General features: G+C 36.5%; 1 protein-coding gene across 8 annotated transcripts in view; it reads right to left on the reverse strand.

Annotated features, from left to right (window-relative positions):
* Window positions 1–1,575: 1,575 nt before the first annotated feature.
* Window positions 1,576–16,113, reverse strand: part of TSPAN12 (tetraspanin 12) — a 75,343-nt gene continuing 60,805 nt past the window's right edge. For all 8 annotated transcript variants that reach the window (XM_004458463.5, XM_004458461.5, XM_071215249.1 and 5 more), the window contains one exon: window positions 1,576–3,110. In XM_004458463.5, coding sequence (XP_004458520.1) covers window positions 2,805–3,110 — 306 coding nt within the window. In that variant the 3' untranslated portion in view covers window positions 1,576–2,804. The remainder of the gene's footprint in view (window positions 3,111–16,113) is intronic.

Here is a 16,113-nt window from a genome sequence, read left to right on the forward strand (position 1 = left end):
ACTCTTCCCAAGGTCAATATGCTGTCATTTTTGTGTGTGTGTGTGTGGATTCACTCTATTATATATAATGTTTTTTCAGGGTTTTTTGGTTTGTTTTTTGCATTTGTGTTTTACTTCCATTGTCCTGGTGAGGATCCTTCTCTCTCTACAGGGCCTGAGGAAAACTAATCCAGCCAATCCCCCTAGAGGATCTCTAGTATTCTACAACTCCAGGGTGCTCCGTGTACCAAGACTACATTCTAAATGATGCCCCACCCCGAGGGGTTGGGGAGGTTTCTAACAGGTGCATCTGTCTCCCTGCCACCAGGTTCTCACTTAGCTAATTCTGTTAATATTCTTAACCACAAATCACTTATTTTTATGAAAACTTTCAGTGACTTACCATTGAACCTCCAGAATTAAGCTAAAATCACACATTTCACACATCTCCTTTCCCATAATATTAATCATTGTTTTGTCTAACAACACTGAACCGTGGGCCATGCTCCCAAGATAATGTAGACGTTTTAACCTCAAAGTAGTAATAACTTCCATTCATCCTTCCTGACCCAGCTAGGACATCTACTCAGTGAAGCAGCCTTATTCTCCTCTCCTCATCTCTTATTCCTACCTGGCCCCATTCACTACACAGGCCTGCATTAGGGTAGCTGAGGTTAGCATCAATTTCACCCACCTAAGTTTCATACTGCTTGGCGACAGAAACCATATCTCATTACCATCTCTGAATCTCCAAGGTACTTTGATTGATGGTAAAGCAGTCTAGAAATAATCTTGAATTTTTCCTTAAAGACTGGTGACTGTAAGAGAAAGCTTTTAAAGAAACAGTCCATTTTATTTGCAGTATACTCAAACAGTGAACTCCCTCAGCTCTACTTCATTAAATACACTAAAGTTCCTCACAGTTTTATTATTCCAGGTGCGCTGCTACCATAAGAGGCCTTTGTGGACTACTGCTATAAATGTCATTTGTTCCCATTAAGCCAAGTGTATTATATATTAGATGATTGTCTAAATCTATGTTGACTACTCTGGAAAGTACTAAATCAGGTAATGTATCAAAATATCTGAAGCCTAAAAATGCAGCAATTAATTTTTATTTTATAATTTGAGTATTTTTTTTTTTTTTACTGAGCTGAACACGATATATACTTGTTCTTTCTGGGACTGTGAGACACATCAAAAGAGAAGCAGCCAAATTGGCCATTATCCAAATAATTCAAATAAGAGTCATAGCTGTCTCAATTAGGTGGGTACTTAAGGTAAAATTATGGGGAGTTGGGGAGTTGAAGAAATTATAAAAAGGCTCTGAGTGAGCAAATAATTTATTCAATGTTCATTTAAATCCACATATATTAAACAACTGTGCTATTTATCACTTGGATCAAACACAAACCTGAAAAATAAGTGAGTATGATTTTTCAGGGAAGACACACACTCATATAGATTAGTTCCAGAGTTTGGAAATAGCTGTTAATACTTTATTGAATTATATCTTCTTGTATTTTTCTACCCATGCTGATTTCCTAAGTGGTGAAAAGTGTTTGTAATGTATAAAAATGAGGCACAGACAAACTATTACTCTCTAGAAAATATTTATTGACACTTGTTTTATCTTTCATTAGTCTGAGAAATCAACATAATACATAAAATACAGTAAAATGCACTTTTCCCATTTCAAATAAATATATTTAACTATTGTAAAAATTTAATAATCTGTATAATTCACTATTGAATCTTAATCAGTGAAATAAAGCAAACAGTCTCTTGTTAAACTCTCACTTATTTTAATGGTTCTCACAGTATTTTACTGGAGAAAAGGAACACTATTCTATGTTAAATTAAATTCAGACTTGGAGACTGTTACTTCTTATTATGAGAAGGCAAAGATAAGCTCCTTTAAAAAGCATTTAGTGTCAAAAAGGGTCTTAGTTTGGGAAAAAAGAGCATCCAAGTCTCTACAAAATGAACTAAGTTATGTGTAAAATTTCTTGTTAACACTTCCTAGAGACCAGACTACATTCTGAATAATAATGATGCCTATTTATCACACTGGTAATTTTTCAAAATTAGCAGTTAAGTATTTTAAGTAACAGTTATATATATACTATAAACCCAAGACAGAATTTTAAAGCTCTATTGACAAGAAGGCTAGAAATTACAGTGCTATACAAACTTATGCTTTTCACAATTGTTATTCTTAACATTTATTAGAATTGAAATCTACTAAATTATATAAACACAGACTCATATACATATAGATCCCTGATCAGTTTAAGACAATGTATACATTTGCTCTTTTAAGTGGTAAGAATATTCTACCAAAAACCACATTTAGGTAGCCATTCGTCTTACATAGACACTCTTTACCCTCAAAAGAATATAATAAAAGTCATTAATACTGTTAGCAGTTAATTGGTACTTCGTATACTAACAAGCTTGTGGAAGTAAGTCAAAATTTATTGTAGTTGCAATCACTCCAAAACATGTTCAGTTTACATAGATGTAGAAATGCTGGTGAAATCATGTCACCTCAAAGCATAACTGTGCTCAGTAAGAATCGTACACAAGTTATAAAGTGGGTATTAGACTCCCCTCAGCATTATAAAAGGTATCAATTGTATGTCTAGGCGGTGACTCATAATATGCAACTTTTCCTCTTCATTTTAAAGGGTAGAAAATCACATGCTTAGTCATTCCTTTATGAGAACATTTTTATTTCTATACATTTCTGAAACAGACAAGTGCACACTCAAAAATTCACAAGTCCAATAAAACAAGTTTGTGGTTTCCCTCATTGACATTCTCTATAATTCCTCCATCTCGAAGTGTGTATTAAAGCTGTTAGCCATGGATGTGTGTTCAAAAATCCTAGACAGGCTTGGTTTTAACAGCTCTACTGAGTGACATGACAGGTGCTGAGAGGTGTCATTCTTCAAGGACATCATTTGGTCTGTCCCAGGCTCTCGTCTATCATAATAGAGAGCCCAGAGGAGAGTAATAGTGAGAATCATGGCCAGGATTTGTGTCACTCCAATGGAGATTCCCAGAAACCTTAGCACCTGAAGTTGTTTGGTTCCTCTCAAAAATGAATACATTTTCTTTCCACAACCCTGTAAAACAGATAACACAGTCAATATCACTTTACATGTATTACATAGAGTAAAAAACTAGACATAGTACAAGTAAACAATTTTTATAGTTAAGGAACTCAAACTACTCACTAGGAAAAAATGAGAGACTGGAGAGGAGATAAGGGGACATGTCTTTATAAAAGGTCACCCACATTATTCTAATGAGCCTATTCTTTCTTCTCTTTTCCACAATTTGAAATTAAGAACCACTGGGGCAGTGTACTGCCCAGGCCCCAGAAAAGGAAGCCAAGACTGGTAAAATTACTCTAGGATTTGGATCTCAAAGAGCTCCAAACTAGGGATCATTTAGGAATGGCCTGACCTCTAAGCAAAGGATACCTGTGTCCTGGACTGAAACACTCCATGAGAGATGGAAAAGGAAATGGACCTCCAGCCAGGTACAGCAGGAACCCTCCCGTGGGGCAAGTAATGGTTTTCAAACTTGAGGCTATGGACGAAACTTTTAGGTGCAACTACTCCAGAACCCCTGGCCCTGTTGTGCTACCTGGACATTTGAAGTCTACTAATTCTTAGTACCTAGGAACCTAGGATACAGCGAAATTCTCTGACATAAATTTTGAAAGAGATTTCTCTGACCCAGCTGTATAGTTTTTTTTTCCTCTGAGAATGTGGTTTGTGCTCCTTTGAACAGGGGTGGGGTGGAGGGATAATTTGGGTGGGTTAAGCAAATTTCAGTCAACAGGAAGTGGGTTGTTGGCCATTCTTTGTAACCAGTAACAAAGCTCAAGACTAGAATAGGCCCCACCTATCCTCATTTCTTACACTTGGCTTCTGAGATTACTGAAAAAAAATTTTTTTAATTGAAGTTCCAACTGATAGCTCCTAGGGGCTCTTAATTCACTCACCCAGCCCCACAAATTACGAAGGCAATTTTAGAATCACACTTTTCAGTTCTTCAGATTCATAGTGACGGCTCCCAAATGCCTTATGCTGCACAAGTTGTGCTTTAATGATCGTAAATGTCTGTGCTCATTTGGGGGTTCTTAGCCCTTTTTTGTGCCAGAGAGCTCTTTGGCAATCTATGAGCCCTACAGATCCCTTCTCAAAGCAGATTTAAATGCATAAAATAAAAAATATTGGATTAAAAAAAAAAAAAAAAAGAACCACTAGGATAAAACAACCTAAGTAAAGGTGGTAGAGGGTGACTAACAAAGTAATCTCAGGTGAAGAAAGCATATGCTACCTGCCTTGTCGTTAGTGAGTCCACAGCAAAGAAACAATAATTCACTCTTCCAAAGGGTAGTTAATGCTAAATTAAGGTGCAAATCTAGGAAATATTTTTATAAATATGCCAAGTTTCAAGAACTTTGAGGGTGTTGAGATTTTACCCTACTTAGAAACTAACAGACTAGCCTGCCACAGTTTCCTAGATGCTGGCAGAATTCCCACAGGGTGGCACAAAGGACAGGTGATGCTTGCAACACGGTGGGTTTATTCTGGAAGAGGAACACCAAGCTTGGGAACCCAAACTTTTTTGATGGGCAGTAAGCATGCCTTCACTTTGCAGTGGAGAGAGACAATCTCTTTATAGAAGTTAAAATAAACACAGCTGTCCTTTTCCCTGGAGGGAGACACTATTTCTGTCTTCCAAGGATGTTTGATAAACAAACATCCTTGAAAAGATAGTCTAGAACAAGGTACCCAGTGCTTCTGCTTCACTCACAGGACATGCAGAAATGTGAAAGCCCCATGGAAAATTATCTTCAAACAACAGAACTGTGATTTTTCAAAGCCCTTTTATTCTGAGTTTGGAGTAAAAGTGTCTCAGTGCTTATCCTACATGGGTAGCTACTCGAATAAAAAGAAAATTATAATTGAAATAACTGCCTCATTGTTTTCTTCTCTAGATTCCACAAACACTTACCAGACTACTGAATGAAATCAGACTACTGAATGAGTTGTCAATTTGTGCTTTACATTGGGGAAGGATAGTGGAGGAATGAACAATATATAATTCTCAGATTTTCAAAGAAACTGATCAGTAATTCTACCCCACTAAAGGCATTATACCCAAGAAATAAAAAGTCACATAAAACTAGTCATAGACACATTTCAAAACTATCTTTTTTCTAATATATTATGCAATGAAAATTAACAGCAAAAGATTAGCAAAGATTCATCAATTTCACCAACAGTGAAATTAAAATATTTATCATTTAATGGTAACACTGGTTTAATAAAGTAATTTCTCTGACCATCTTACTAATGATACACATAAAAACAATTCACCAGAGTTCAAGTACTTTTCATAGAGCTCCACTCAGGTGTTTCATTAGAGTCCATTCACTCTTAAGTTTATGGGCATTTCTAACAAACATCCTTGTATGACAAAAGCATAGTAAAATGGTTAAGATCCTGAACCACAAAGCCTGAATTCTAAATTCAAATCCCTGCTTTACTACTTATAAGCTAAGTGACTTTGAGCAAGTTACTTAATCTCTCTGTACTTCAGTTCTCTCATCTGAACACCAGAATGATAACAGTACCTACTTAATGGAAATGCTGGGAGAATTAAAATTTAAAAATATATTTATACACTTGAATGTTGCCTAGTACATAGTAAGAGCTTAGTTGGTGTCAGCATTTATCTGCCATGTCATCCTACAGAACATAAGAAATCATAAATTAAAATTGTTAGAGAATCTATAAAACATAGGAAAAAAGGAAAGTATGAGCCACAACACTTTTTAAGAGTATGGGCATCTCACCCTGCAGCACACCTGCAGTCCATATCTAGGACTGTATACTCTTTTCTTGTTTAATAAATTCTTTACTCCCTTGCCTACCCTATGGTGTGCCCTTAAAATTCACACTCATATCCATGTCTAGGACTGTGTCCTCTTTTCTTGTTTCTTAATAAATTCTATACTCCCTTGCCTACCCTAAAAAAGAGCATGAAGGCACAAAAAGCACAGTATTATGTTACCATTGAGTATTGGTGTGACAGTCCTTTATCTTAAGAGCCAAGGTGGCATCATGTTCTCCCAGAACAGTGAAGTAACTATCCAAAATGATTATTTGCCATTGATGACATTAGATCATGAGTTTCCTTATATTAAGCAGAGAAGTATTGAAGCTAGTTTGGAGTTACCTCAAAAATATTAAATTAAAAAGCTTTGACTTCAGACACTTGGAAAATAAATTTATATGGACACTTCATTGTTAAGTAATATGGCACCATATCCACATATCTGAAATTGATATAAAAAGGCCTTGGATTATGTTAAGTTGATGCCTTGCCTGTGCTCTCACTGTTTAGTACAAAGATAGATCTTTAATGAATAAAGAAAGAAATAGTATGGCCATACATTTTAGTACTAATAAGTACAACAAATTTTAGAATTGAAGGTAAACCATTCCAGAAGTTTTGATGCTGATGATGGAGTCCTGTGAAATGTTATAGGCAGCTGTCATATGATTTTTACCAATTCAGTAGTCTCTGGGGCTTAAATATTATCTATATATTTCTTCCTATTTGTATAAGATTTTCCACTCTTTTAGAATAATTCATTCTACACTGAAAAACTGTGAAGGAGGTATAATATTTCTTTCTAAAATCTGCAAATAAAACTAAGCAAAAATTGATAACTAAGCTATAGTCTATTGTATTTCATATTTTGGCACTGCATAAAGTCTGTTTCAGTTTATTTCAGACAATCACATTCATAAAAAGGAAAAGCGAATTATATCATTAGGGATGATACAAGAATGAAATATATTTGTTAATATTAAATGTTCTAGAGTGGGAATGGAGCTTGGAGGTCATTCAATTAAACTTTTTGTCTTTTAAAAACATGACTGAAAAGCACTTCCAGGGTGACATTAATAACGATGGTGAAATGGGACCTCCAAAGTCTTTCCTCATATAAGCAATGAGCACTGGTAATTATCACCAGTATCAACATTTTCAGAACAATGGAAATTAACTAAAGGCTTTCAGCAATATGAGGAGCATTTATTCAAGAAAAGTGCCTGAATCTCAATAATAACAGTAAGCTTTGGGACATTTTAACTTGTCCTATTCCCATTTCCCCTCTCAAGCTCCAAGGTAGCTTTGAAGACCAACAGCCTCTAATCATGATGAAAACCAGAAGCCTGGAAGCCACCAAAGGAAGAAGAGGAAGGGTTAGAAGGGACAGAAAAGATTTGGAGCTCCTTCAAAGGCTCATTGCCAGAGACTCGTCATTATTTGACAACTCTAGTTTCCTGGAAGACCTTACTAGCATGGCTGCCTTTAGTCAGCCTGACTGGGAGCTCTACTAATACAAATAGCCTTTTTCCCTAGGGTGCTTTGTTGAAAGCAATCAGAGGCAATTGTTGAACACCAAGACCGCCTCAGGCAGTAAATAACAGCTGCAAACAAAAGACTATCCAAAGAACTTAAAAGAAAAAGCTGGGGTATGAGATGTCCATAGGGGTGTTATGCGTTGAATTGTGTCACCCAAAAAGAAATATTGAAGTTCCAACCCCACCACAATTTGTCAATGACCAGTGAGTATAATCTTATTTGGAAATAGGGTCATTGAAGATATTACTCAATTAAGATTAGGTCATATTGAATTAGGATAATTCAATATGACTGGTGTCCTTATATTTTAGCTTATCCAGGTGCTAGGACAAATATCATACAATGGGATCACTTAAACAACAGGAATTTATTGGCTCAGGTTTAGAAGGCTAGAAGTCCAAAATCAAGGTGTTGCAAGGCAATGCTTTCTCCCCCAAATCTGTAACATTCTGGTACTAGCTTGCTGCAATCCTTGGGGCTTCTTGGCTTGCATCCTTGTCTCCGGCCACACAGTGGTCTCTCTCTCCTTTGTCAGCTACTCCAGTTTCCACTGACTGCCAATGGATTAAGATCCACCCACATTCACTTGAAGAACACCTAATATCTAACATCTAATATCTTCAAGAGGTCTTATTTACAATGGGCTCACACCCACCAGAATGTGAATTAAGAATAAGAACATGTCTATGCCAGGGCACATAATTCAGTATTATTAGGGTACAAACTCTACCAGACCTTATGAGGAGAGACATATAGAAAAGGTCATGAGAAAGCGGAGGCACACATTTAAATGATTTAACTATAGGTCAAGTAACACCAAGGATTGCTGACAAACACCAGAACATAGAAGAGGCAAGAAAGGATTCTCCCCTACAGGTTTCTAAGGAAGTGTGACCATGCTAATAGCTTTATTTTGGATTTTTAGTCTCCAGGACTGTGAGGCAATACATTTCTGTTGTTTTAAGCCACCAAGCTAGTGGTTCTTTGTTACAGCAGTGTTAGGAAACTAGTAAGGGGGCTTGGCAAAGCACTGACATATTCTTGGGAATCTGGAATTTTACACATATAGGGCTGTGCTCACGCCCAGGGCCATGTACATGCTCAGGAAAGACTTGAGAAGGCCCTAAGTTCTCACCTCTTGCTAACCTTCAAGTTCTGTATAAGCAGGAAGTGAAGGCTAAAGCAGAGTGTCAGTTGAAGGGATTCCCCAATACACATACAGTGCCTCTCAGCAAAGTGTGGGAGACTTATTGGATCCCGGCATCTAAGGCTATCTGGGTTCAGTCATTAGCTGACCACTAAGCTAAATGAGCACAATCTTAAGCAGGCCACATGTGACAAAGAATACAGACTTTGCAGAATTAGGTCAGAAAAGTTATTAAACAAACAATAAACTTTGGGAAGAGGATAGATTCTAATTAGGAGTTACCACTTATATTATATAAAACGTCCAGTTCTTAACAAAGAATTATAAAACAGGAAAGAAACTACACGGCGCCGGGGAAAGCCATTCTCCTTTCAGACCAATTCCTTTGCTTTACAGTAGAGAGTCAAATCTGAAAAATCATCACTTTCCCTTTAACCATTCTCTTCTCTAGGCTAAATATCCCTAGTTCCTTCAAGCTTTCCAAGTATAGGCACTTCATTATCCTGATGATCCTTTTCTGGATTGAGCTATTTTCTCAATGTTTCTTCTAAACATTGATTTTTAACTTTAATACCTAGCAAATACAATAAAATATTAAGAAAATCAAGACTACTGTGAATGGATTGGATCCCAGTGGAAAAAAATGCTTTGGAGCTTGCCAGAAGGAAGGATATGAGATTGATATTGGTATGCCACATATTTGGGACCCGGGCTCCTTCCAGATTACTCCATATAGAGATGGGTGGGTCTCTTAGTTAAAGCAAAGGTACTAGCTAGGCTCCTCAATTTGTTGGTTTTATCTGCAGATTACATCAAAGAAATTAAATCAATTGACATCTCTAGGTACATTAAATTGTGTCCAGACATTAAAACAAGATCACTAAAATTTACCAACTTGGAATATATTTACCTATTGCCCTTGCATATTATCTCCACTGAGGTGTATTTTAATATGTGTTGAGGATCAGCATAAGAAATTGCTGTACAAAATTTGAGAATTCAACTCCCTTAGAAAAATACTTATGAAGATATTCTCCTTTACACTATAGAGTTCTAGGTATAAAATCCCACAAGAAATAATTTTTTTAGAATTTTGCTTCATTTGAAAAATTAATTCTAATTTTTGCTCTCCCAACATTAGAATTAAGCAGAGAATCACATCCCCCTTTTCACCTGGGCTGCTAGAGAACTCAGACACAAATATGAAAGTCAACTATAGCAACCCCATTTGCCTTCATGGTAGGCATATTTGCTCATTTTTTTCCTTGTGCTGACTTCCAAATTCTCTTTATATTTTATTATTAATTCATTGTATCTTTTTTTGTTGCATGCTGCATTAATTTAAGAAAAGATTCAGGATGTTAATTTATAAATAAAAGTATAAAAGTCTCTATATGGCACACATTTTAATATTACTTTGGTAACTCAGAAGACATTGTAGAAACTTCCAACTTATCATGCAAGTATTTAAATTTAAGGATTAACTTTCTAAAAGAATGTTCCTCTTCTTGAGATAGTGTTTTTCTGTTTTCTTCTATAAGATCATTGTTCTGCAAGTGGTTCTCCACGTTTCCCTATATAATAATTGTTCTCTTCAGCCACTTCCTAAATTCTTCATAGAAACTGCTCTAGTGGTATTTTCCATTCTGCATCATCCTTATTAAAATGATTCAAACTGAACATAGGCCCTTAGTTTATTTTGAGCCAGTCAAGTAATCACATGTAAGATTTATACCTTTCAGTGTAAACTTAGGCACTGATGGTAGAATTTAAGACATGGATTCTAGAGAAGAAAAATATATGGATGAGTGTCTACATAACCCATTTTACTATTTGTAGATATTCAGTTGTATAAACAAAACTTTCTGTTGACTAAAAAAGAAAACAGAAACGCTAGAGTTCAAAATTGCATTCCATTTCACAAAAGGTGTTTTAATCAGAATGGGAAATAAATGAATTGTACTTATTTGCTTTTCTTAAAATAAAATACTCATTTGATTTTACTTGAATGTTTTCTGCCTAATAAAGCTATGTCAGCTCTATGTTGATAACCTCAGATAATTCTAAGATATAGTTAAGACATGATGGCTAAAGTTACTTTACTTGTTACATTTTTAAAAATTTTGGTCAATTATTAACTAAAAATAATAACACTATCTCTCACAGAGAAAAAGCACTAATCTCCACATTTCTGGTAATTTATTTGAAAGCATGTCAGGATGCCATATTTCACTGGAGGAAATTATACATTAGAAATTACCTTCTGATCTATTTCCAAAAATGGGTTTCTAAAATTGGAAGAACACCCATGGTTTTTTGGTACAAAATATTCACAGGCCAAAGCAAAACTTAAGCAGTCTTTTAATATGCTTATGATGTACAAATAAAATCTAGGTACTAATACATAGCAGTATTGATATTTTCAACAATTTTTATAAGTGATTTTTAAAAAAATAAACATGACTCTTTAGGTTGAAATGGCTGTATCAATTACCAGGTACAAATATATAACCTTCAGCCCTATGCCCTCTAGAAATGAATGGAATCATAGCAGTTCATGAGCTTTAAACTGGGTTAAACCAACATTCCCGCTGATATAAGTTCTCTCTGCAGGAAAACAAATGCTTCCTTAAAAGAAATAAGAATAGAGGTAATGAAGTAAGCAGACAGGCAGGAGGGAGCATCTTTGACTTTGACTTTAAATAAAAGAACCCTGAGAAGGGAACTTCTTGGGGGTATGCCATCTAAACAACCACTGAACCTGAAAGCTATCTGCCATTTACTATCTGGGCAGGAGGCTCTATGTGTGTTTATCTGAGAATAGAGTTTCATTATTAATAAATCAGAATCCCATGTCTACCTCCTGTAATAAGGTATATTATTTAACTATGAGAGCCTTCCTTTCATAATAATGCCTCAAATTTGTGAACGTTTGCCTTTTCCTTGGCAACTATTTACAGACTTCACTACAAATCCAAAAGCCTTAGCAAGGCATCCAAGGCCTTTCATAATCTACCCAGCCTGGTCCAGGCCTGTCAGCATCCTTTCCTCACACCTCATGCCCCAACTGTATTCTCTGCTTCCATCCCTAACCTTGTACCATTGCATCTTTGCTAGAAATACACTTTTCTACCTCATGCCACCTAAATATTTTCCGTGCCTGAAAATATTTAAAGGATAGTTCTACTTATCTTTAAGATTGTGGAGAGTCTTTAGGAAGTCCCAATAAGTTGCTACCATGATGTGCTCCCATTACTTAACTTAATTATAAAAACACTGGTGATAAATTAAGGATCACCTATTCTAGTTCAGGCACTCTCTGCATAAGTGTTCCTTAGTTCTTAGTCAATATGTGGGTATTTGTTCTGTGCAAATGTGAACTTCGCATTGGTGTAACTGGTCAATACCTGGCCCAGGTCCTGAATTATGTATCTCTCACTTCTTCCTTAGTCATCTCTTTTTTTTTTTTAAAGATTTATTTTTTTATTTCTTCCCACCCCACCCTGCCCAGTTGGCTGCTCTCTGTGTCCATTTGCTGTGTGTTCTTCTGTGTCCACTTATATTCTTGTCAGCGGCACCAGGAATCTGTGTCTCTTTTTGTTGTGTCATCTTGCTGCGTCAGCTCTCTGTGTGAGGCCCCAAACCTGGGCAGGCTGCACTTTTATTCCCACAGGGCGGCTCTCCTTACGGGGCACATTCCTTGCATGTGGGGTTCCCTACACAGGGGACACCCCTGCGTGGCAGGGCACTCCTTGTGTGCATCAGCACTGCACATGGGTCAGCTCACCACTCGGGTCAGGAGGCTCCAGGTTTGAACCCTGGACCTCCCATGTGATAGGTGGATGCTCTATCAGTTGAGCCAAATCTGCTCCCCGTGGGGCATCTCTTTTAACACCACCCCTAGTTTTGTCTTGTTCTGTTTGTTTTGTTTGGGGAAGAGATGGCAATATTCTAGGTCCTAAGAAGAATCCCACTGTCAACCTAAAAATGGGTTACCAGAGAGAAAAACAACAACCCCATTGTAGGACTTGGTAGGGCAGTGATATGAAGATCTTTGTCTTGCCAGAAAGCCACACCCCTACTCCCCACCTTTTGTAACCACGATTTTTTGTAATAACTCCACCACTGATTCAGAAGTGCTGAGGGAACATTATTTATTAGTATAGAATGTTAAATGTGAAAACTATACAATAAAAATTATCTTTATTAGTCAAAGCAAATAGACATATGATATTGTTCACCTTTCTAATTGTGACTATGTTAACAGAAGAAAAGCCTTAACATTTAAGGGCTGAGATAGTGCCCAGAAAAAAAAAAATGTAGGTGGTTTATAAAAATAAATACTGTTTGTCAAGGGCCACAGAATTTAAAAAGGAGATAAGTGAAGACAGGACCTTCAATTTGGGTGAGGACTGAGAGCATGAATTCCTGGCACTCAGTTCAAATATCAGATAACACATAATTGAGCGGATAAAACCCTCAAATAATTCATTGCCATGGGAATACCATGAACTGCCTCCATCTTTCAACCTTGATGAGCTCACAAGAACCTTCTGTGAGTACGAGAGAACTATTCATACTCGCTATCAGTGAGGCCTCTGTCCTGCAAGCCAAGACTCAAAGAGAAAGGCCATACTCCCTCACATCCACACCTTCCCTAGCTCCTTTATTTATAGATGTTTTTCATTACTGGGAGAAGAAATAAGCAAACATCTAAAGAAGCATAAATGGATTTGAGCAAAATTATCTGTTATAAAGGAAATTATTAAACATGTTTGAAATACAAACCCAACACATATAACAGGCAAGATCTAGCTTCTAAAGGAAAGTGTCCCAGAAGCACACAGCTGCATGAAGAACATCTCCCCATCCATCTCTGACACAGACCACTGAAAATACTACTTTTCTGGAGAAGCAGTCACTATATTTTAAGATTTTGTGGCCATCCTTCTTCTAACCACAAGACAAGGAAATGTGTCTTGGGAGGTACATTTTACTTTAGTCTCTGTTCCCTCCTTGTTTTAGGTTTGGAGTTGATCCATTTGAGGCCCACAGTGAGCCTGTTTACTTCATCTATTCTTCTTGAGGCAGCAGGCAGAGAAACAGAATGGCATTTTAGTTCCTCGAGAAGCTGTTTAAGCTTCATTTCTATCTGAGATGGTGAGCACTTGTGATGGTTCTCTCAACTGCAGTTCCTCACACTTGAGACAGGGGACTCCAGGAAGAACCTATAAAGCTATGGCTCTTATTCACTGAAGAATGCAAATAAAACCTTGAAAATCATTTTGAAGTATCTCATTTCACTGAAGTCCATCCAAAAAGAGCCCAGGTCCATGGGCAAGAGTTGGGAATCCCTACTCAATAAAAATTCTTCTCTACTTGCCTCTTATTAATTCTTTCTGCCTTCTTTTCTTTTCCAGATTAAACCTAGACAAAGCACTTTAGTAAGCGATATAAAACTGATATAAAACTTAGCAAGTGAGTTAAGGAAGACACCTGTAGTCTACCAAATTAAACTCTGTTTTTTGCTGAGACCAAGTCTCAAATCTAATATTTAGGGAGTGTGGTTATGTGGACAACTCCAAAGAAAACTGTTTTAGTTTGCTAAGCTGCTCAAACCAGATATTTTGAAAAGCATTGGCTTTAACAATGGAAATTTATTAGCTTACAAGCCTACAGGTTTGAGGCTGAGAAAAATGCCCAAATAAAGGAATCATCAGGCAATGCTTTCTTTCCAAAGACTGGCTACCAGCAATCTAGATTCCTCTGTCACATTGGCAAAGCACTAGGCAGAGTCTGCTGATCTCTCCCTTCTTTTCCAGATTTCACTGCTTTTTGTTTCTTGCTTCCATGGCTTTCTCTCTCTTTGCCAGAATTTTATTCTCTTATAAAGGATTCCAGTAAGAGAATGAAGACTCGCCCTGGGCCACACCTTAGCTGAAGTAAACTCATCAGAAGGTCCTACTTACAATAGGTTTATACCCCAGAAATGGATTTGCTTTAAGAATATGACTTTTTCTGGGATACATAGTGTTTTAAACCACCACACACTCTCCAGTAGGCCATCAGTAATCATTGAGCCTGGCCACTTGAGGGTGGGCCTTGCACTTGCAATTCCCTAGGCTAAGAATATTCTTTCCCAGGTCCTTCTCTTAGTCTGAGCTCAGTTGTAACCTCCTTAAAGAGGTGATTCCTAATCATCCTATATTAAGTAGCTCCCTTCCAATAAAATCACTCTCTAGCACATTATCTAAGTTCAGAATCTTTAACACTGAAATTATTCTTATTGGGTTTCTTTGTTTTTGTATTTTTCATTTTCTTATTGCCTATTTGCATATCTTAACTAGAATATAAATTATATGAGAGCAGGGATTTTTGTCTGCAATGTTATCCAATGGATCCCTCACATTTAGAACAGCACCTGGAACCAGTAGGGACTCAGAAAATATTTTGAATGAATGAATATGATGGAACCAAACTGAAGAATGGTCAGAGATATTTTCATCTATTATTTTTAAACCTATACTTTTATACAACTGTACAACTTATTATGAATATTTTAAGGAGCTATATGACAAAGCCAACAATATCTCTAATAGGAATTTTTCTCAAATGTGCAATAGTTGCTATATTTCTGCTCTATCATTTGTCACAGGTTTCAAAATGTTCATAAAATATTAATGGTTCAGGGGACATGCCGGCCACCAGATGGTAAGAATGATTCATTTCCTTGATTTCAGACTACTGAAGAAAGATTGCAAGATGAAAGCCAGTTCTTATCTCTGAGCTTACGGAATATGAAAGATAAAAGGGGCCTTGAAGTTCATTTAGTCCAGATTCATTTTTAATTTAAAAACCCATTCTACACCAATGACATGGTTAGTTGACCTTGACTTTAATATTTTTATTGATGAGATACTCACTATTTTATAAGATAACTGTCTCACAACTGGACAGATTTTAATGAACAAGGTCTTCTTGCTACTGATTCAAAATTTCCTTCCTGTAACTTCTGGCCCTTGAAGGAACAAAGGATAAGTCTAGTCCTTGTTCTGAATTATGAACATTCAAATATTTGAAGACATCTAAAATATCTCCCTTTAGTTTTCTATTACTACACAATAAATATCCCAAATACCCTCAGCTGTTTCTTACTCATCTCTCCTTGCAGACCTCTCATCTTCCTAGTGAATAATCTCTGGAACCACTGCAATTAGGAAACATATGCTCTCCAGGGCAACATGGATTTTAGTTTTATATTTTTAATTATGAATTTCATTGTACTTGTGCCATGAAGCTAGTAAATGACTCACATTTGTAGATCAACTATGCATTTAATTATGCACTGTATCATTACCAATATAAGCATCTGTTATTAATTGTAAAATGCGAAAGCAGATTATTTTGATATAATGAACCTCCATCTCAGCTGGAAAGCTATGTCTAAAGAGCATCCCAAAGTGACAATGACAGTTTGTTTTAGAAGTCTTAGATGAAAATATGGAAACTTAAAATAATCTGAGCTA

Source organism: Dasypus novemcinctus, chromosome 5 (assembly GCF_030445035.2).
Source record: "Dasypus novemcinctus isolate mDasNov1 chromosome 5, mDasNov1.1.hap2, whole genome shotgun sequence".
Lineage (NCBI taxonomy): Eukaryota > Metazoa > Chordata > Mammalia > Cingulata > Dasypodidae > Dasypus > Dasypus novemcinctus.